Source organism: Anoplopoma fimbria, chromosome 3, assembly GCF_027596085.1.
Source record: "Anoplopoma fimbria isolate UVic2021 breed Golden Eagle Sablefish chromosome 3, Afim_UVic_2022, whole genome shotgun sequence".
NCBI classification, from domain to species: Eukaryota; Metazoa; Chordata; class Actinopteri; order Perciformes; family Anoplopomatidae; genus Anoplopoma; species Anoplopoma fimbria.
This window is the reverse complement of record NC_072451.1, coordinates 25396173-25417247: the sequence shown is the minus strand read 5'-3', so window position 1 is coordinate 25417247 and position 21075 is coordinate 25396173. Positions and strand designations below refer to the sequence as shown.

General features: G+C 43.4%; 1 protein-coding gene across 1 annotated transcript in view; it reads right to left on the bottom strand.

Moving 5' to 3' along the window:
* The window catches only part of LOC129089019 (receptor-type tyrosine-protein phosphatase F-like), a 121965-nt gene that overhangs the window by 47882 nt on the left and 53008 nt on the right, over positions 1 to 21075 (bottom strand). The window contains exons 7-13 of the mRNA XM_054596334.1: positions 14073 to 14342; positions 12594 to 13175; positions 10948 to 11081; positions 10388 to 10532; positions 6658 to 6967; positions 5715 to 5898; positions 457 to 483 (exon numbers count right to left, since the gene is read on the bottom strand). Coding sequence (XP_054452309.1) covers positions 457 to 483; positions 5715 to 5898; positions 6658 to 6967; positions 10388 to 10532; positions 10948 to 11081; positions 12594 to 13175; positions 14073 to 14342 — 1652 coding nt within the window. The remainder of the gene's footprint in view (positions 1 to 456; positions 484 to 5714; positions 5899 to 6657; positions 6968 to 10387; positions 10533 to 10947; positions 11082 to 12593; positions 13176 to 14072; positions 14343 to 21075) is intronic.

The window sequence follows — 21075 nt, the reverse complement described above, 5'->3', positions numbered from 1 at the left end:
TGGGGTGGGGGAAAGTGCTGCATGCTCACTGCAGTAAGTGCCTTAGACCCAAATGAATGGCCAGCTGTTACGATGAGTTTGTCTTATGTTAAATGTAGAAATATAAGAAGCGATCATCAGTGGAAATAATCCTCATGCTTTGTGGTTGTTGTAGCTCTGGGAGAACATCGCTCACACACACATACATATAAAAATCAGGAGCTATTAGGACACACATCTCTTGCTGTGGTCATGATGGGGTTATGATCTTTCTTGATGATTCACACTGAGTGGATTACAAGCATTACACACAAAATAAAGACACACACACACACACACACACACACACACACACACACACACACACACGCAACTCATAATCCAAACACACTAAGCACACACAGCAACCCCAAATTGCAGAGGGGAGAAGAGCCTGCCCTGCAAGACAACCCGGCAGCACACATGAGGGTTACTCACATGCTCGGTGGACTCCTCAATATTCCACTGATGGGAGAGAAAACACGGGACACAGGATGGGGGAGAGAAATGAGTCAGGGACAACACAACAGGAAAAAAAGCACTTGTCTTTTTTTCGCTTAAAGACGGATGATTGTGGGAGTTAACAGAGTCATGCAGTAGAAAAAAGAAAAGAAACACAGAGGGAGAGATTGTGATGGAAGTGAAGGGGTGAAAAAAAAAAAGACATGATGACAAGTTGAGTGGCATTGAACACATTGTGAAGCCAAGTTGAGCAATGGTTGTGAAATTCATTATTGTTTGTGATGCACTGCCTTGTTTCTCATTTGCCTTTAAATCCAATATAAAACCGCTCTCTTCCTTAATCACAGAAAACATCTATTCAGTATGATAACTATCTCACGGTGGACATAAAGCAAAATATATGCAGAGTCTCTGAAGCATTTCCTCTTTACTCTTTTCAGAAATAGAGGGAGGGCCTTTTATTCATTATATTTCAATATGTTTTCAAAATGTTTTTCCTTGCTCGCTGTGCTTGGCCAAGTGATTCCCGAGGGAAGTGAAAGCCCATTTTGTGCCGCGGGGCTCCGTCGGTGCCGAGCGTGAAATCCTATTACCAGTGCTGCTATGCTAGCCCTGTGACATCAAACCCCATCGATGCAGAACGCAACCGCTGGTGTTTACCAGCAACTCACGCCACAGTTCAGCTCCTGCAGATGAGTTCACTGATGGGTGGTTTGGCTGACAAGGGGCAGGAAAGATGACACTGGTAACACAGATTTGGGACAAAATGGAGAGGAAGGGAGGGCTGAGGAAGAAAGGTGGTTGGGGGGGGGGGGTGTCGGCAAGCAATTACATTGAAACATTAGGATGCGTAGCTACAAGAACTGCTGCTGGTTGAGCGGGGAGATGGAGCAGACTGGTAAGGAGTGATGGGACATGAGGGGATTAGAAGGCAACGGAAACATCGAGGGTTGAAGTTTAAGGCTTGGTTAACCTAAATTATCGTTACCAATCCATGAAGCGTTTGGATGTATTTGTCCAGATTTGAGAAATCCATTGTCGACATTTCTACAGGTCTCCCCCATACAATACAATGGAGATGAATGGATTGGAGTGTTACGGTTCATTGGTTTAAACATATCATTGAAAAGAATCAACAGCTATGTATCCCTTCAATCTGTCAAACATTAAGAGCCATCAGTCCAATTTCTAAACATTAAAAGACTAACAAGATGTTAGCTAAGTTTACTTTTCTGCAGCTGAAAGTTTTAAAAGTAGATGACCCTGGGAAGCCTTAAACAAAATGTTTTATTGTAGAAATGTTTATGCTTATGTTTGGTTTAGTGTAGACCGCCAATACAGGCCTGGAAAATGAAATCACACTCGCAATATTGGTCAGCCAAATTGCATTTGGATATTTTCATCAAATTCATCAGCCCTTGAGGCAGATATGTTTCTCAAAACCTTTTTTTTGTAATTTAGGTGAACTGGAAGTTTATACAGTAGAATAATGCCTTCAAGACAAAAGTCGGCAGTGGTGCCTGCCTTCCCGCTTGCCCATCTTTCCCTTCTTGCCTCTCCAGACTCTCTCAAAACAAAGGGAGCGAGCCTCACACGCCGCTGATTCATTGTGCACCGGATAGACGTGTTCATCATCCTCCATTGACTGCTGGCATATGAAAGGACAAAAGACCAAACTTCTCCACCCTCCTCCCTGCAAATGGGTCTTTATCAACAACCTGCTAACTGAAGCATAAGCTAAACCTTTGTATGGTCCGAGTCGCGACTGCTCGAGACACTTGCATCAAAAAATGCTGCCTCATGCTCCCCTGATGTAGCGGGGCATTAAAGAGGACCATTTAAGAACAGCTGCTACTTAACTCCATGAACAACGGTTTGCGGCGTGCCTAATTGCTTAATTTGTTTACCGTCGACTCCACTCAGTATGTCAACAGAGCAGCGAACACATTAAGGTTCGCAAGAGTTCCTATCTCATCTTGGGCCTAATCCCTTTCCATCACAACTGCTTTTGCTTTCTGCTTAAATCTATGGGAGAATTATAAATGATCCCCCCATTTTTATTTCGAATGCCAACGCAAGCTGAAAACACATCATTGCTGATAAGCGTCGTTTGTGGAAACGGAGCGGTATAATTTGCAGGCGAGTGAATGCAAATGTGATGACATGAGCTGAGATGTGTGGCTATAAAAAATGGGAACGAGGGGGGAACGAGTGATGTGGAAGAGAAGGAGCTGTCATGATTGATGGAGTGAAACGGGTTGAGGTGCTTCTTTTCTCTTTTTTTTTTCAATTCACATTCAACTCCAATCTGAGGCAGTGAAGGCCGTAGAGGCAGTGAGGCATTGCCTCGCTCGCTCACTCCCACACACAAACACACACACCACATAAACGCATGAGTGGTCAAACAAAATGAACCTGGAAAAGTAGTGCTGAATAAAGGCAAACTTGTGCAGGAAAGCGAACTTGTGCAGAAAATGTATAGAATCACAGGCAGTGGCTAATGGCTTCCAACTCAATCAATATATATATATATCTTTTTTTTTATAGATGGCTTCATAAAACACATGGACCGACAGGTTGCTGTCAGTGCACAGTGATGGAGCAGGCTATGTGGAGTTGCCCACTCAGGTTCAGGCCACTTTCGCCATAGAAACATGGTTAGAAATGGGGTTGATAACATCACACTGTTAACATGGCCTCTGGTTTAATTTTAGCAGGGAAATGAGGGCGCTGTGTGGGCTCCTGCTTGAAAAGAAAAGAGGCGCTTTAACTGCCCACGCACAGGCAGGCTCTCCTAGCTCTCCTCCCAGCGCTTCAGCTAACCCTGAGAGAGGGTGAAGAGGAAAGAAGGAGCAAGAAACAGAGAGGCAAAGGTGAGGTGAGAGGTCACAGGGATTTTGACAGAATCTGCAATCCAAATAAATCTGCTCGGATTTGTGATTGAAGCCTAAGGTGAGCCTAAGGTGAGGTTGTTGTGAGAGCCATGGCAAATGTTTTCTTTTTCCCTTCTGGCAGGCTTACCGTGCATTCAATGCAGGTGAAAGGGTGGATATGGAACTGATTTCACAACAAATTAGGTAAATTCTTGAGAGAAACACTATGGGATGTGCCAAGACGGAAGAAAATTGTTTTTTTCCTTGTTATTCATCATCAATTACAGGTGCGCATTTGTGGGATTTGCATGAGTCTAGAATGAGTCATGAACTCTTCTCTGCCAGCTGGAACGCCTACCGCAAGGTTGATCTAACAGTGAGCATGTCTGCTCATGTTATCTGTTTTTTCCACTTGTTGTTGGGTTACTGGAATGAAAAGATGTGTGAGAAAAAGGAGGGATTGTTCTAAAACCAGTTGAGCGAACGTGGACAGGGGCGCATCGGCTGACTGTGTGGTCTTTAATGACGTCTGGGCAGGTCCTTGCAGGTTGGCTACTCGGCGCTGTCTCATAGAAAACCATCCGTTGAGGTGACTCAATCAAGGGTAACCAACCTGCACGCAAGCCTCTGGTAATTACTCAACCGGCTTCTCAGGCAGGAAGGGTGCAAAGGGAGGACACGAGAGAAAGGGAGGGGGAGTTGGACAGAAGGAGGAAAGAAAACAATAGGAGGAGGGTGGAGAAATTCAGGTTGCTGCCAGGGAGGGAAAGGTGCGTTTAAGAGGTGTCCTGGAGATCAAACTGGAACACGAGAGCCTTCCTGAGCGCCAAATTGCCGTGTGTCTCGTTGTGTTTATTGTGTGAACCTGGCACAAATGAGACATGGCGGGGAGTATTGTTTGCACGACAAGTAGGGTCGTGTTCAGTTCAGCTTTCATAAGGGGAAAACAAAGTCACGCTACACATGTCCAAAACACTTCCTGGAAGACAGGAAGCCACCATGTTTTTGTCTTGTTTCAGATCAAACGATGCGGTCCCGGCTGTTAAGCACTCTAGTTCACAGTCACATAACAATGAACTGTCGGCGGAAGCTTCAGGGAAGTACTGATGGGGAAACAAAGGTGTTGGGCTGAGTTTGGGAGTTGATGGTGGGCCATTTAGCCAAGGTGTAGAGACATGGACAGAGGATATCAGCCAGAGCAGTCATTCTCAGCTCTATCCGGCCAAATTGACCTTAATGATAATTCTTTACTATAAAGTTGCATGAGAGATATGTCACAACCACACAAAAAAATACTCATTATGTATTTATCACTGAATGCCCGATTACACAACTTACTTAGCATCCTACTTAGCCTCACTTGGTATGTAGCACATGACACGTAATTTCAAGGTGACTTTGACAGTGCTTCCTCTTCTCTGATGATAAGACTGTAAACAGCGGAGTGTTTGCCAAAGCAAATGATGGTTAATACTCCACGCAAGGGCGTCGTAGTGTGCCCTGCCTGGGAACTGAACCAGCAACCTGTTGGTCTCCCTAAATACGGCTGCAGAAGCATTTATTGGCAAACGCTGCTCAGAGACTCATGCAAGACTGTCCCGATTTTTGTCGTTGTATTCCTGCGGCCAGGGAGCGCTTTCTTGTTCAAATGAGATGTTCATGTGTTAGGCCATCGGGGCTGCGAGTGGATGCGTGTTCGCGCAAATGTTACTCCCGGCAAACAATCAGAAGGGGGGCTCTTAAGCTGGTCTCTCCTCTCCCGAAGAGTGGATGGAAGTAAGAGCTGGGGCTTTTTGGTTTTAAAATATTTATGAATCCCTGAATCCCTCTTAAGGATTACAATCTCTCATTCATCTCATGGTGTCACATAGCTTTGGGCGATTGGGAGCAGCCTACATTAACGTGTTAAGGGCGGTGTCAGGAAAATAACTCTAATTTATAAACATGGTAACAAGGCAGTGCATATGTTTTACTGCTAAAACCCGCAAAGAGAGGTGCATTGATTCCACTAAGCCCCATCCTGATGTAACACATATAAAATATTTAATAGCCATTACTGTAGAATTAGAATGGATCTTGTTACGACAGCTAATCCAAAGCTCTGGGAGCGGGGTACCAATTTAGAGTCAAATGTCACGTGGAAAAAGATGGGAAAAAAAAAAAGGGCGGGGAGGGGGGGGGAGAGAAGAAAAATTCCATGTGTGTCACCCGGTATGGGGGAAATTAAGTGTGAACTCGGAGAATGGAGGGGAATACGGGAGCGGTGGAGAGTGAAAATAATGGGAAATGAACATATGACAGCTATCGACAGTGAAAGGGAGACAGAGAGAGACTGAACAGGAGTAAGACATCTTCCAGTACCTGCGCCTCTGGCAAGGCAACGTCCATGATGTTAGGCTGGCCTCGCGGTTCACCGTTTTCAAGCCGGGAGAAAATGACTTGGTAGCCTCGGATTTGGCCGTGCTGCTTCCCCTGCAGGGGCGGCTTCCAGGTTACCCGGATTGCTGTGGAGTTTACGGCCTCAACCTCGAGCTTCCTGGGGGGGCTCCTGGCACTGGAACCAGGAGATAAAAAAGGAAGGGGGGGGGGGGGGGTTCAAGAGAAAGACAGAAAGAGAGAGACAGAAGGGGTAAAGGAGGGAGGGAGGAATGAGTCAAATATGCTGAGTCGGTGATTTTCTTTACTTGACTGTTTTGTGATGAGGAGCCAAAAAGCTCAGGAGTCATCAAAAATAATGACTCCTGAGCTTTTTTTTTTTTACAGACGTGAATGCTCTGTTGAAGGAAGTGATATACTAGATTTGGCCGTTAATCTAAAGCGTCTCCACTCAGTTTATATCGTCTATGACTACCACGTCCCCAAATCACCCAACGCCGGACGGCATGAGGTCTAGCGATGTCTGTAAAGCCCTTAATTTCAGTATGAAATTAGCTGTGTTGCAGCAAACTTCAAACACATTAATTATAGAGGGCCCTCTTAGGAGCAGCCACTCTGTATCCCACTGCAAACAAAACGAGGAAAGAGTGAGAAAAAGAGGCAAAAGCGACAGAAAAAGCATTTAAATAGGGAAAACACAGGAAAGTGGTGCGGCGCTTGGGTCCGCAGGTGATGAGCCTCCACCTGCTATAGATGAAGAAGTCTTAAAAGAGAAGGTGACCCATTTCTCCAACTACTATTGTCTCATTGAATCCAAATTGATCAACAAGACAAAGAGAAAAAGTGCAGAAGAGGTTGAAGGAAAATAGTGACAGGCAGCCCCAAGCAGAAGAGTCAGAGAGCACTCTGTTAAAGGGGAGGAGTCAACCTACCATCCTCTTTAGTTTTCATCCTCACTGGGGCACTCTCAGGGCCCGGGCCCACGTCAGTGTGTGCCCTCACCCACACCTGATACTCAGTCCACTTCTCCAGGCCCTCCAGCAAATAGCTGGAGGCGTCTGCTCCGATGTCCACCACCTCATGCCGCTCCGTGTCCTCCCCAGCCAGGGCCTGGTAGCTGACTGTGTAGCGCACGATGGCGCCGTGGCGGCTAGCGGCGGGCGGCGCCACCCAACTCACCTTGAGGCTGGTGGAGGTCAGGCTGACCAGATGTACATCCTGAGGGGGGGCGGATGGGGCTGTAAGGGGAGGGGAGCACAACCACATGGACGGGGGCACGGATCAAGCAAACAAAACAAAAAATAAACCAAAACACAAGCAAACACAAGGAAAAACTATGGAAGCTTTTATGTGCAGGAGAGAATATGAAAATAAAGAATGTAATATTCCAAGATAAATATATTTGAGATTTTACCACCTACAGTGTGCATAAAAATAAGGCTACATATGAAAAGTCTGACCCTATTGAGCAGATTTATGTATTATTGAATTGCACTGCATATGCGTAAAATAAAAAGCCTAAACAGCTTATTTAAATCTCCCTATAAAGAAAGTGTGTTTTTCTTTTTCTTTTTTCGTGATCTTTTTGAGATACCTGATATCAGGTATCTCCTGATATATATACCAGCCAACCTAAGTCATATACCTTGTAATGAAATCACAAATAATTTGCACTCATACTGTAGGTGATACAAGTTTGAATATTACATTTTTATTTCTTATTATACTGACTACACAAAAGCTTCCAGACTAAACAGGATGCTGCCTCCGGACTGAGATTGGCTGCAAAAACACATTACCAGGCTACTGCCGAAGCTGTGTTTGGAACTCCATTTATGCGAGAGGCCATGAAACTACAGGGTGGGATGAACAGAATATAAAATGTGCCAAATTTGTGCAAGGTTATGTTTTTATAAAGACGTAATTTGTCCCAAACTGCCCTCTCTGCTGCCTCTCGCAGCATGCAGAGGGAGCAGTAAACTGGCCATGGATGTGCGAGTGTGTGAACAAGTGCTTGACAGTGTTGACTGGTGTTCACACATTGATGCGGAAGCTCTCGGCTTCTAAAGTGTTTGTCAGACACTGCTCAGTGCTGCAGCTGAGATACAGTGGGCTGTCAAATTATTCTCATGAACATCCATGCTATTGTCAACATGTGGTTGGTAGCCACCACAATGGAAACCAATATTAATATCATTTCTGCTGTCATTAACCTTTTAAGGTTAAAATTTGAATGACTGCAATTGATATGGGGATGTTGTAGCAATATGGTTTTGGTATTAAAACTACTTTCCAAAAGGACATCAACGTATTTTTTTCAATGTCAGGCAAAATATCCACATGCCAGATTCAATTATATTCGTTCCACCTCACCCCGCTATGTTTTATAATCACTAACTCCTCTGGCATGTCCCAGTATGTGAAAAAGCAGAAATAACTGAGTAAGAGTTAAGAGTTGGTCTGAAATAATAAGATTACTGCAATAAATAAGATTATTTACAACAGTATAACATTTATGTAAGCTCTCAAGTCCAGAGGTAAAAACAGAAAACTTATAATCTACTTTAAAATACGGAACAAAAACAATGAAATCAAACACAAAAGCATTCATACATTTCGTGCATCTAACTCGATCACAGACTTGTTTAACTCTACAAAAAAAAAACTCTTCAAAAGAGAATAAAATGAACCAAGAAAAAGAAAATTAAAAACCAAGGTGTTCTAACAAAGCATGCCCATGAAATGTATTTTTTAAATAAGCAGAGCAATGAACAGTTCCCTCAAATATGAATCCAATAAACTAATGCCAGAACAAGAAACTCCACCTTTTCCAAAACATTGAAGCTTAACAGAAGAGAACTGAGTCTCCTCAGGTGTTCCCTGATCAACAAGGAGTGGACAGGAAACTACAGAGAACTAACAACACCATGTGTATTACGAAAAAAGGTGAAAGACTGAATCAAAGTAATGCTGAGAATATTCAGAATAAATTGTGATACTGAGGTCGTGATGGAAAATATGCTAGATTAAATACAAATTGGACGAGGGGAGGACAACACCACAGGAATTACATGCGCCTCAAAGCAGGACAAAGAGTTGGGCTTTAAATAGAGACTGAATAATAGATGAACACAATAAAATACCTCTACCTCTCTTTCCTCCAAATGATGGAGCTCAGTAAATAATACAAATTCAGATTTTTGGCGTTGGAGATAACCTTTTGTCTAAAAATCTGATTTTGAATTGCATCTCGAACTATTGACTTTCAATTATCTTAACCACCGAAATTAGATAATTTCCCGTTCCGTTGTATAGGTAAAGCATCATTCATCTTTTACAGACTGTCAAGCTCTTAGCTGAGTAGTAGGGTTGAAGTGTTTCATCATATATAAACAGCTGAGTTATGTTCATTGCTCTGAATCTTTAAAAAAATGACACATACCATTTCAATGCAGCCCTAGAAAATGTCACACTTTCCCTCTGCCATTTGCCCCAGAACCTTCTCTCAAGGCTGCTGCTCATTTCATGCACACCAGCCTCCTGCTGCATGAAATCCAAATTCTGTTCTCCAAATTACATGTCCTTGCGACTCTTGCTGTCAAGAGGCCCAAGGACAGACTCATCACCACTCGTGATCTCAATTGACAGTTACATAACTCTGTGGCTGTTAGAGGTGTGAGCTATTTAATGATTGTGTCTGTCCTAATAGGGAAAGATTTCACAAAGAGATAACAATACCTTCCGACCAGTCTGTTGTCGTCTTTTCTTTTCTAGACTATGGCTACATCCGTGTTGGTTAAATTAAGTCAAAATCTGAACTTCCTTTACTGTTCTCAATGAGTAACATGATGGCAGACTAAAGCTAAACATTTCTGTTGTAGGATTTCTGTTCTCTCTACAAGCTAGTGTCTGTACCATAAACTCCTAAAATATCAAAGATCTTTTGTGAGGACAGAAGCTCCAATCTGTAACACCTTTGAACAACTGCAAGTTCCAACATCTCCGACAGAGGGATACGTCTTCTCTCTAGCAGATCAGAGCATATCTGTTTCCTGATTCACATTCTTCCAGTTGAACTTCATTTATTTTATAGACACAGCTTAAACATTAAAGGTACAACCATATGAACCTTTTGTTTTTTTAATATAATGTAGTTCTGTGCAGGCCAAATGCAAGGCACAAATGTTCTCAATATAAGCCCCCTGGGTGAGGTGGTACCAGCATGGTGCCACCTCAGCAAAAAATCAGCTGGCAGAGAGTGACATTTTGAGTGCTGGCACTGTAAAAGCACACAATGAAAAAATAATCACAGCACAGCTCACAAATGTGGGAACAAGACACATTTAACGTACCTTTGACACTGAACTCAGAGCCTGTCCTCAGATAGATGGACAGGAGGGTTAGTGTTGGTGACAGAGGGGAGGTGGTGGAAGCGTGAGGCTGACCGGGTTGGCTGCACTGTCAGCAATTTATGTTATGCTGAAATTGACTTGACATTCAAGTTGCCAATGCAGCCTGATTTTAGCTTTATGAAACTCAACTTTCTCCTGCCTGAACCTAAACCTGCTTCAGCCGCCTGTCGGTGACCTTTGCTTTATAAAATCGCTGGTTAGTGGACAACAAGGAGGTAAGACAACAGAGAGAAATCATAGACTTACTGGACTGGGCGGTGCGGGCCTCGATGGGCTGAGTATAGACGCCTAAACCCATCTCAGAACGGGCTGCCAGCGAGAAGCGGTACAAGGTGTCAGGCTTTAGACCATCCACAGCGTAGGAACCAGCTGGGTTGAAGGTCACATGTATCTGGAGGGTTTCATGTTAAACAGACAGATGCCACTCAATTGAAGTCAAAGACAGTTACATAAGGCTTTCCATGTGTCCAGCCACTGAGGTAGTATTTGTTGTATATCGTTAAAGACTCGACTGCTGTCTCTCCTTCCTTTGTGCATACAAAGTAGAGAATGCAGCCAAATGTGAGAGCTACTTGTTATAAAAACAAATTGTCCTCTTCACAACTGGTGCAGTAGTCCAGCAGAGGTGAACGAAGGGCCGAAACAGAACAACTTCGCTGTCTGTTGCTATCGTAAATCTTTCTCATCGCTGGGGAGTTGCATTACTACAATAACATCGCTTCAGCCATTTCTCCCATTCAGAGAAATTGCATCATAAAGATAAACTAGGTCATACAGTAGTAATAACTTCACGTTGTTATTCTAACCTTGTTCTCGGAGCCGGACTCCCAGTACTGCAGCTCATACTTAGTGATGGGGTCCTGTACGGGCCACAGCCATGTTAGCATTATGCGGCTGTCCAGCTCGGCTTCAGCCTCAAAGCTAGACGGCTGGGCAGGAACTGTGGTACACGGGGGTTAGAGGACAGAGGTTAGAGAATGAAATAATAAAAAAGGCACATTAGTAAAGCTTCATGTTCTTCGCGGTGTCAGCAACGATAACCACCTCCAAAGAAATGACTCAATGGGAAGGCGTTTGCAGGGCAATAGCCTTATGAGCCATTTCACACGAGCTAAAGGTACATCCATGGAGTAACTTTTTAAATTGTAATTAATCAATATTATTATTATTATTATTATTATTATGGTGGTTGTTAATGAGTTTTGAACCCTGTGGATGTTGGCTGCCATATTTCAGACACACACGGACCACATGATCACATTCTTTATAAATGAAATGTTTAATGAACAACTTAATCAATTTTACAATTTTGGATATAAAAGGCAAAGCAAATGTAATTCAATTTAGTCTCAATTATAACAACGGAGTTCTTAACATGGTGGATGTTGATGGTATTATTTCATACACACACAGACCATGATCACGTTCTTTATAAATGAAATGTGTATTGAACTACTTACTACACAGCTAAATTAGTAAAAATTACAAATAAATGAATAAGTAATGAATAAATGGGGACACTGAATACAACGATGAAGGAAAATGAATGAATGCAGACTGCTGTCAAGACCAGGCAGAATGAGTATATGATAGCCTTGATATTGACCAATGAAATTATTTAATGAACCGTTACAGCTGAGAGTTTAAGAAGCACCAGGGATGATTGTGAAGAAATTCAATTTTAATTCTAATTCTAGGGTAAATCTGACCTTTAGTCTAACGCTTATCATGTTCTTAACCACCTCTCAGCTGGGTTGTAGTTGTTGTGGAAGCTTTTAACAGACCTTGGTCAATTCAGAGTCTCTTTTCTTCCAATAGTTGCTAGAAGCCTGCATGGTCTTTGTGCTTTTATAGACTTCTGCCCAGGGGTCCAATGTCACTGGTACGTAACGCTAAAGCCTCCCATCGATAAAACCATCATCATTCTTTTCTTATACAGAATTTAGATAGATGATAGTGGCCGTAATAAAAAGGGGGATGGGGTCCTACAGTCCTTGAGTTTCTGCTTGTCTGTCTTGAGATCAGAGTTCTCTGTCAGAAGTTAGAGTCACAAACATTGGTGAAATAAAATGCGTAAGCAAACTATTAATCCCTAACTTAAACTTCTACCTTGTCTGCTATTACATGTAAGCATAATTGGTGGTTTTTACACAACCGAAACATGCAAAACGAAAAATGATACCTCTGCATATGAACATTACATTACATTACATTACATTACATTACAGTCATTTAGCAGACGCTTTTATCCAAAGCGACTTACAGGAAGCGTATTCAACATAGGTATTCAAGAGAACTACTAGTCACCAGAAGTCATAAGTGCATCTCCTTTCTTAAACAAGCATCTCAAAGCATAAGCCAGAGCAAAAGTATAGTGCAGAGGCAGATTACTACGAAAACAACAAATACACATTCATTTAAACAGAGACAATCGTGGTGGTTGGCTGCTCACCTCCCTGCTGGGTTTTGACTTGCAGGATGTCAGAAGGCGGCCCGTCACCCACAGAGGTGAAGCCCAGCACCCTGAGGCTGTAGGTGATGTCGGGAGTCAGGCCTGAGATGGTAGTCAGACTGCTGTCATCGGTGTTGTGTTTCTGCCAAGCGCTGAGCGGAGGCGTAAGGTCTGAGCTGTAGTACACCCGGTAGCCCCTGATTTGCCCGTTGGGCTCCTCGGGCGGTTCCCACTGTACCAGCATTGTGCTGGCACTCAGCATGCGCGCTTGGACGTGCAGAGGTGGCGAGGAGGGGGCCTGTTCACCGGTGCGCGTCTCCACAGGGTCGCTGTGCGGCCCGCGGCCTATGTTGTTGACAGCCATGACACGAAACTCATACTCAGAGTAGGGGCTAAGTCCACCTATGCTGTATCGGGTAGTGGCCACACCTTCCACTTCCTGGTAGCCATTGTCGGAGGACTTGGCTCTGTACTGGATCATGTAGTAGGAGACGGGTTCCGGGTTTCCGGAGTCCCAAGTGAGAGTCACACTGGTAGCTGTGGTCTCAGTCACAATGAGGGAGGTGGGGGGCTTTGGCAGGGCTGAGGAGAGAGAAGCGGGGTATTAGCTTTGATATCAAAAATGGACTTTTAGGACGTGTGGGTAATTTGAGGGAAATTGGATGTCTGACACATTTGATACCATGATTCTTAAAATGTACGCACAATACAGCTAAAATCAGCTCTACTCTGGAAAAAAAGGCATGGCTGGTCATGTAATTCTCTGTTCTGTAACTCATAGCACTGAAATGATTGTTTCATAAGCTAATCCGTATAGTGCTGTCAGCAGCCATTATCCCCAAATGCATAGAAAAGCTAGACTGAAATCCCAATTTTGTGTTTTATAACCGGCCTGGTCATGACTGACAATTCAAGAAAATTGCAAGAGTGGTTCCCGTTGTGACTATATAACAAATACAAACAAAACAGAGAGTTTTCGTAATGGCTTCCTTGTATTGATGTGGACCCTCTAAATGACTGTGTATCGATCAGTTGAGTGGAAATTGGCATCAATACAGAGGACAACTGATAAGAGAGGCTGCTGTGGGTAGACAACACACCCGCATAGTTACACACACACAGGTGGGCAAAGCCAACTTCACACAAACACTTAGAGAAAAAAAAGGATTCTACAAACACAAAGGACAGAACGCATACCAGCCCTATCATCAACGATCATTGACAAAGAGACTGCAAACAGCAACAGACTTTAATTTTTACCTCACAGTATCAACAAAATACCGGCTACAGAACAAAGGCAGCGATGATATGTGCAAAAAGTTTCAAAGGCCCTTTGAAAGTGGTTTATTCTGTTTTATAACATTTCATTATCAGATCAGTGGGTGAAAGTAACACATTTTGTCACAGCAACAACCTCCCACATGGATACAACAGCAGATAGGACAACAAGTCTGGACTGGTCCGATCAACGGCCCTTACCTTTGACGGTGACCTGAGCAGTGGCTTCTATCATGCCCAGAGAGGAGATGGCCACACAGGTGTAGTTGGCCGACACAAGGATGTTGGTGACCTCCAGCACGTTGCGCCCCAGAGGCATATCCTCCTCCCTCGTCAGCTCCACCTCGCCCGTCGTCCACTTAACGTAGGGCATCGGCGAGCCCACCGCCACACATGTCAGGTTGACGCTGCCGCCTGGCATCACCTCTTGGTTGGTGGGTGGAATTGAGAATCTGGGTGGCACTCTTCGCACTAAAGGGGATGAAGAGAGGCAAGAAAATGGTGAATAGGTAGGGTCATGTCAGATGAATATGACGGTTTTATGGCTAAAAGCTAACTCAGGAAAGCTAATCCAATGGAGGACAGATCGCTTTTGTCCTCATGTGCAGGCAAGCACAATGGGAATAATAAGTCTGTTACAAAAAATGGCTCTGGAAATTCACAATAAAACTTTGAGGGGGTGTTTTATCCTCGAGCCTACAAAAGGGGATATAATCAGAAAATAGCCCAGAGACTATGTCTGCCCCTCTTTTGTCAGAGTGTCAAATGGTAGCGAGGGTTGCATCATTGAGAGACCCCGTGGAGATGGCATTGTTTGATTTCTCCTCCCGCTCCCTCTCTCTGGCTCCTTCTGCTCAGCCTGTCTTTCTCCCTCTCTTTGTGCAGTTCTGATATGCAGATAGGCTGACATTAAAAAGGGTTCCCATGGAGACTAGAAGGGCCCGTTGACGTCGCCAGGGACAAGGCAAACACCGATGCAGCAGCTCCATGCAAACTGAAAAGCTGGCCCAGAATAAACAGCCAGCCAGCATTTACATATGACTTGCTTTCTGTCTAAATAAAGATACACAAGGAATGCCTGCCATATTTACACTCTTCAGATCTTTTTTCTGGTAACTTTTGGCAACCGTAACAAACTTATCCTCTTGAAATGACAAAAAAACGTGTCAGTGTTAAATAAACATCCATCAGTGTTAGACATGGGAAAGTTATGAGATACTGAACATTTTCATAGTAAATGCTGAATGTAAGAAGGAGGAGCTCTGACTTCTTTAACCTTCATTATGGAGAAAGTGAAGCCAAGCCAAACATTTAGCTCCCTAGTGAGCAGCCATTATTGCTATCCCAGAACTGCTGGTTGCATGTATTCAAAACACTACAGCACGGAACTGTCCCTGCTGAATATATACTGCGTGTTCCCCTAATGGACTACAACATCTCTGTCTCACTGGGAAAAAACAAAAAACTTGATTGTAATTGCTCTTTTGCACAGGTCTCCATGAAAATGGATTTTCAAAATGTGAGTCTCCCTCCACTTTTCTTTTCCCCAAATCCTTCAAACCCCCCCCACCCAATCTAATTTGTACCAGAACGTTGTTAGAGCGGTGCTTGTTATTCCCCTCATTATATGGTGAAATGGAAAAAAACACAAAAGCACTTTTTGAGATTCCAGTCAGGAGAAGGCTGGTTCTCTGGACTGCACCATAATAAGGGGGACCTGGTTCGCACGGATTTGTATTTTCCCCAAAATAATTGAGGATCTGTTATTTTTTTTATCAATACAGTCATGTGGGTTTAAAGTACTTGGCTCGATATCTCAGAAAAACAATAATATCCCAAGTCTGACTCTTTTTTATTTTCATACCAATACCCAGATCAATCAAAACATTGCAGTTGATTTTTATAAAAAAATAACCTTTTCAGAGGGTGTTTGGCAAACGAAAAAATAATTTAAACACTGGGAACAGTTAAGAGGTCAGCAAAGGTCTAGGACAGAATAACGATGCCTTTTTAATATTAATAATAATGTAAAGTTTACAAAAAATGACTCAATGCACAAGACGGCACAGCCTTAGTGAGTTTGTACATTATAAAGGAAGGTTTCATGCAGGAAAAAAAAAAAGTAACACATATAACAGCCCAGAAAGATTGACATCAGTCCTGACATCTGCTTTCTGAGGTTCACGAGCACATGGCTGATTTTTAAATAAAAAAAAAAACTGGACAGGCTTGGCAGTGTTACCAGCCTGGGAACAGGACAGGGACGACATTCTCAAGCAAAGCATGCACGGAGGCTGAGCAAAGATACGGGACGGTATCACAAGCCTGAGTGCGCTGAGAGAGGAAGATAAAGGAGGGACACTTTTCTCATATATTTTGACTGAACATCTGATTTACAGTATGACTAATGCACAGCAGACTAAACTTTGAGTATTTAGAGAAAAAAAAGAGTAGTGTTAGTATCCCACTTATGTTGGTAATCACCTGTGTCTTCTCACACAACTGTAACATTCTCCGAGTGCTGCTAATTTTCATATAAAAAGAGGAACCTGAGAGGAGCAGTCCTAATGTAAGACCATTACGCTCAAAGTGTCTGTTATTCTTTCATGATTCCATAGACTAAACAGTGCTAAGAGCAGTCAGTCAATGGGGCCTGCGTATATTGAACACTTAATGTTGTGAATAATTCATGGCGTGCGGTTAAGTTTGGAGAGGTGCTGTGGAACAAAATGACTAGAGGGCAGGTAATTGTTATCGATTCCCCTGAAGCCTCTCTCCTGTTGAGAGCGGCGTGGAGAGACGGCTCCGGGACTCTATCAAAACCACAAAATAAGCCCCCGTCTCCACTCTGCATGCCTGCTTGCTGGATACCTATAAATTTAACTGCCTTGACAAAGTGCCCAAGGATAGAAGAACCTGTCCAGTCAATCAATATCTGAGCTCAAACTGGCACAGAGTCAGCAGGCTCCCAGGCTTCCTGGCAGCAGCACTGGGCTACGCTGCTGCCATAATGGCTGATCATCCCCCCTGTCAGCACGCTGCCAGCTCATTCTTAAATATTCTATAGGTCAGCTCTTTGAGCCCTTTATTTTTTCGCAGATGGTACAAGTGAAGAGATAATTTCCGAAACATTAACTCCTCTCTCGGATGATGTCGTTGTCATCATCCATTTACTGTAAAACAGGGGTTCAGTCTATAAACCTGGGCACAACATTATAAACTTATTAATAACTTGTTTGCTGCAGGGCCTCCTGCTGCAGCATCACACGAGGACGAGCTGGATGTCTGTCTTCTTATTAGGCCAACATCCTTCAGTCTCTGGGTAGAGGATGCCCATGGCTATAAAATAGACATAATCCCCCGAGAATGGCTTTGTCAGTTCTGATACCCGTGTCCCTCAGTTGGAGAGCAGGGGTGTTGCTGCCTAAATACCTGACAAATCCGGTTGCCACCTGAATACCAGTGTAATCCATCACACACCTCTGATGGGCCTACAGAGGCGGATGGAAAGTCTGAAGGTGAAAGGAGCTATAGTTTTTGCTGGATTAGGTTTACACCTACAAAATGGGTGCAGTCTGGAATAATGCCCGCTACAATACACAACAGAGATCTCATAATGACTTAAGCAAACCACTTGTGTGTCTTGGCAAGGCTAATCGAAACACAGTTCGGGGGAGTGGAGCTGGAAGTCATGCAAGAACTATTCAGGGATTCATGCAGTGAGGTAGACAAAAGGACACATTTACATCGGATGGGTTCGGGAGAGCTATAATTAATAATTGAGGTTTTCAGGGAAGGGATATCAATGTCTTCACCAGAGGGTCTGGAAAGGATGGTTTACCTCACCTAAAATCTGCATCAAATTAAAGGGAAGGGAATTAAAAGTGAATGCGACCAACCTTCACGTTGACCTGTTTGCGGATGAAGTGATTTGATGGAGGCGGGCGATGGAATGAAAAGATACAAAGTGGAGAGGAAGACAACACCGTGAAACAGAACAGTGTTTCCGCAGACACAGTGGAGGTTATTGACATGGTACAGATGTAATGCAACGTACAGTAACATGGAGGGAAACTCACTCTCACGAATGATGAAGTATCTTAATGATTTAGTATTGCAATTAACAAATGACATTGTCTACATCTATAATTTTAAATGAAGCTTAAACAGATTAGGTGTGAAACATCATTAAATGGGAATAGGACTCTGGTTAGACACAATTACTGTTACATTATTGTGGTAATCTATTTGATTTCTTATCACTAAGGATAGACTGAGAGGACATTTCTGATATCAACAGTACTAGATGTACTCTTGTCCCCACTCTTTTTCTTTAATGAAAGAAAAAGAAAAAAAAGACCTGAATTGATCCTTTTGTAAATTAGCCTCCATGACAAACAGACACAGACACACACACACACACACACACACACACACACATTGAACAGTATGAAGATATTTTGGTTAGAGAAAAGCCAGACTGCAGCCCTTTATCCTCTGTGATATATTGACGTTTCACATGGATATATGAAGCAGTGCCGGCAGACAGAAGCTGACATGCCTCCTCCGTTGTGGGATAAACACTTGACAAATGAGCACAATCACAGGATGCTTGTGATTCTGCCCACGATGATGGAGTCCACCTTTAGAGGAGGGCCACCAAAAAGTGACCCACAGCAAACAAGGTGTACCTGAACACACACACACACACACACACACACACACACACACACACACACACACACACACACACACACACACACACACACACACACACACACACACACACACACACACACACACACACACACACACACACTCTTAATGGATGATAAGTGGAAGGACATAAATAGATGCAGAGACAGGAAGGCCAAAAAACAACCATGAGCAGACCCCCCCCCCCCTGCTCTTTCTTCCGTAACCCCCGCTAACACACACACCCACAGAAATATGAGGACACCATTCTCTAGTGGCTCTAAAATGTCAAGAAAAGGGTGTTGACGGTGGTGCTGGCAGTATGTTTGTGTACCTGCAAACAGGAATTGGATCAGGTAGCTACGGTGCGTGGGAAAAAACAGAAACACATTCGCAGACACAAAACACCTACCCATAACCAGCCATTTAATGCCAGTCTGACAGGTGTGTGCGTGTGTGTGTGTGTGTGTGTGCTTATGTGTGTGTGTGAGAGGGTGTTAAAAGGGGGTTGGTCGAGAATAATACCACAAATCGTTCTCTGTTGGTAATCTTTTCATGTCACCTTCAAATAGTGGTTATTATGTTGACATTTCAAGGCTACAAATGACTCTTCTAACCAGGGACGATGGAATTCTTAGCAGGCGCTGAATTTAATCAAGTGATATATTTTTATTATTTACTCAAAAGTTCAAATAAAATTAAACTTAAAACGCTGTTAATCCTTGTAATAAAATTGCAAAATCTTGAACATCACAACCTATTAAGAATTGTAACATTGTAATCATTTGGTAACATGTAACAGTTGTCAAATGACGGACAGGGATTCTTGCTCCCCAAGATTTTTATGTTTCCATGTTTGGAAGTGTGTTTAAAGCCCCTAAATCTCCCCTCTGATGCCTGTAAAAAAACATACAACAACAGTAAAGGAAGAGAGGCATGTCAAAGGCCACTTGTCTCGGGTCCCTCAACTTTTAAACCCAATCAAGCAGCCCTGTGATAGCACCGCCCCGGGTCTCGTCTCCTCATTCTTTTAGCAGTAACAAAGACTGAGTGAAAACATGGCTAGAGCCTTTGTTCTCCATTCCAGACAAGAACACTTTTAAAAGGTTACGGTTGGTTTGATTTCTATCTCTCCACAAGTGTTGTGAGGCTGGCGGAAAAAGTTAGTGTCGAGGCCAACGGGTTGACAGCTTCCTGGGTGGTGTTACAGACAAGCTGGGCCTGGGGCCCCTGCTGGCGCCAAGCCACACAACCACTGTAATTACCTCTGTGAGGGGGGGAAAAAGCTGCGTTTGCACCTGTGACAGACATGCCCTGATTAATAGACGAGACTTGGGTCCCTTCTTCACCTTGGCTGTTTGGCTGACTCCCTCCCCCTGTCAAGATTTACCACAAGATCTAAACCTTTTGGAGCCCACAGTGTTGATCTAATCTGTAAATCTGATGCCGCTGTGGTCCTTGAGGATGATTTTACCTCTGATTCCTCTAATCCAGGAGGAGGTTCTGTCTGATGGGAAAAAACTTTTTTCTTGGATACCGTCCTAAACAAAAACAAACTGATTCTCACCATTATTAGAGAACATCTTAGTGAGAGATTTGTTTTGTTTAGAATATAGTACTCTAAATTTTTTGCCTTGAGTAGAAAGGAAACACTAATTTACAAGTTCTATCTTGATTGATGAGATGAGACAATGGAATCACTCACTCATAAATAGCCTTTATGATACACCTCTTTATATGGTTTTAACACAATTATCAAGTTTTAGCTGAGAGTGTCTCTTTCTTAACCTGACACTTTCATTCCCTCCCTCCGTTCTCCACCCGCACTAACAACTGGAGCAGCTATTCTGTTTCATGTACATCAGACATGGTGGTGCTATCCGCAGGAGCTGACCTGGACTACTCTCTCTCCTATACCAGCTCTTTCCAGGATGGGTACGACGCTGCCCTCACCCTGCATTAGTCGGCTCACGGAGACACCACAGCAAAAACAATCCCTGAAACTCCAGACCCCTCCATGCCTTTAGGAGCTCTGGGTTGTGCGGGAGGAATAATGGAGCCTTTCGATACAGTCAAAATAAAAAAAAAAGAAAGGAGGTCTGGCGCGGCTTTCAATGCCAGCAGAGGAAATGGTTTCAATGCAGCTGTTTTCACAGAAGCTGCACCTGGTCGGATTCGCAGCCAAACAGGAGGTTGAGGTTAGTTCATTGGTATGGGAGGCATGGCAGGGCAAGGATAATAGTTAGAGAAGTGGTTGAAGAAAAGAAAAATAGAGAAATAGTGGTATAAAGCTGTTCATCAAATGAGAAAATCAAAGGTGTTTTCCACAGGTGTTTTCCCTTCTATTGGCTAATTAGAACTCTGCTCAGGTTGACGTTGGACAGAATATGCTGAGAATTACTCCATGCACCAGTAAGATTTACAGAATAGGTGTAATTTGTCAACTAAACTGATCGGAGATTGAAAAAGATGTCAATCGTTCCCACACTCCTACACATTCCTTAGAAGA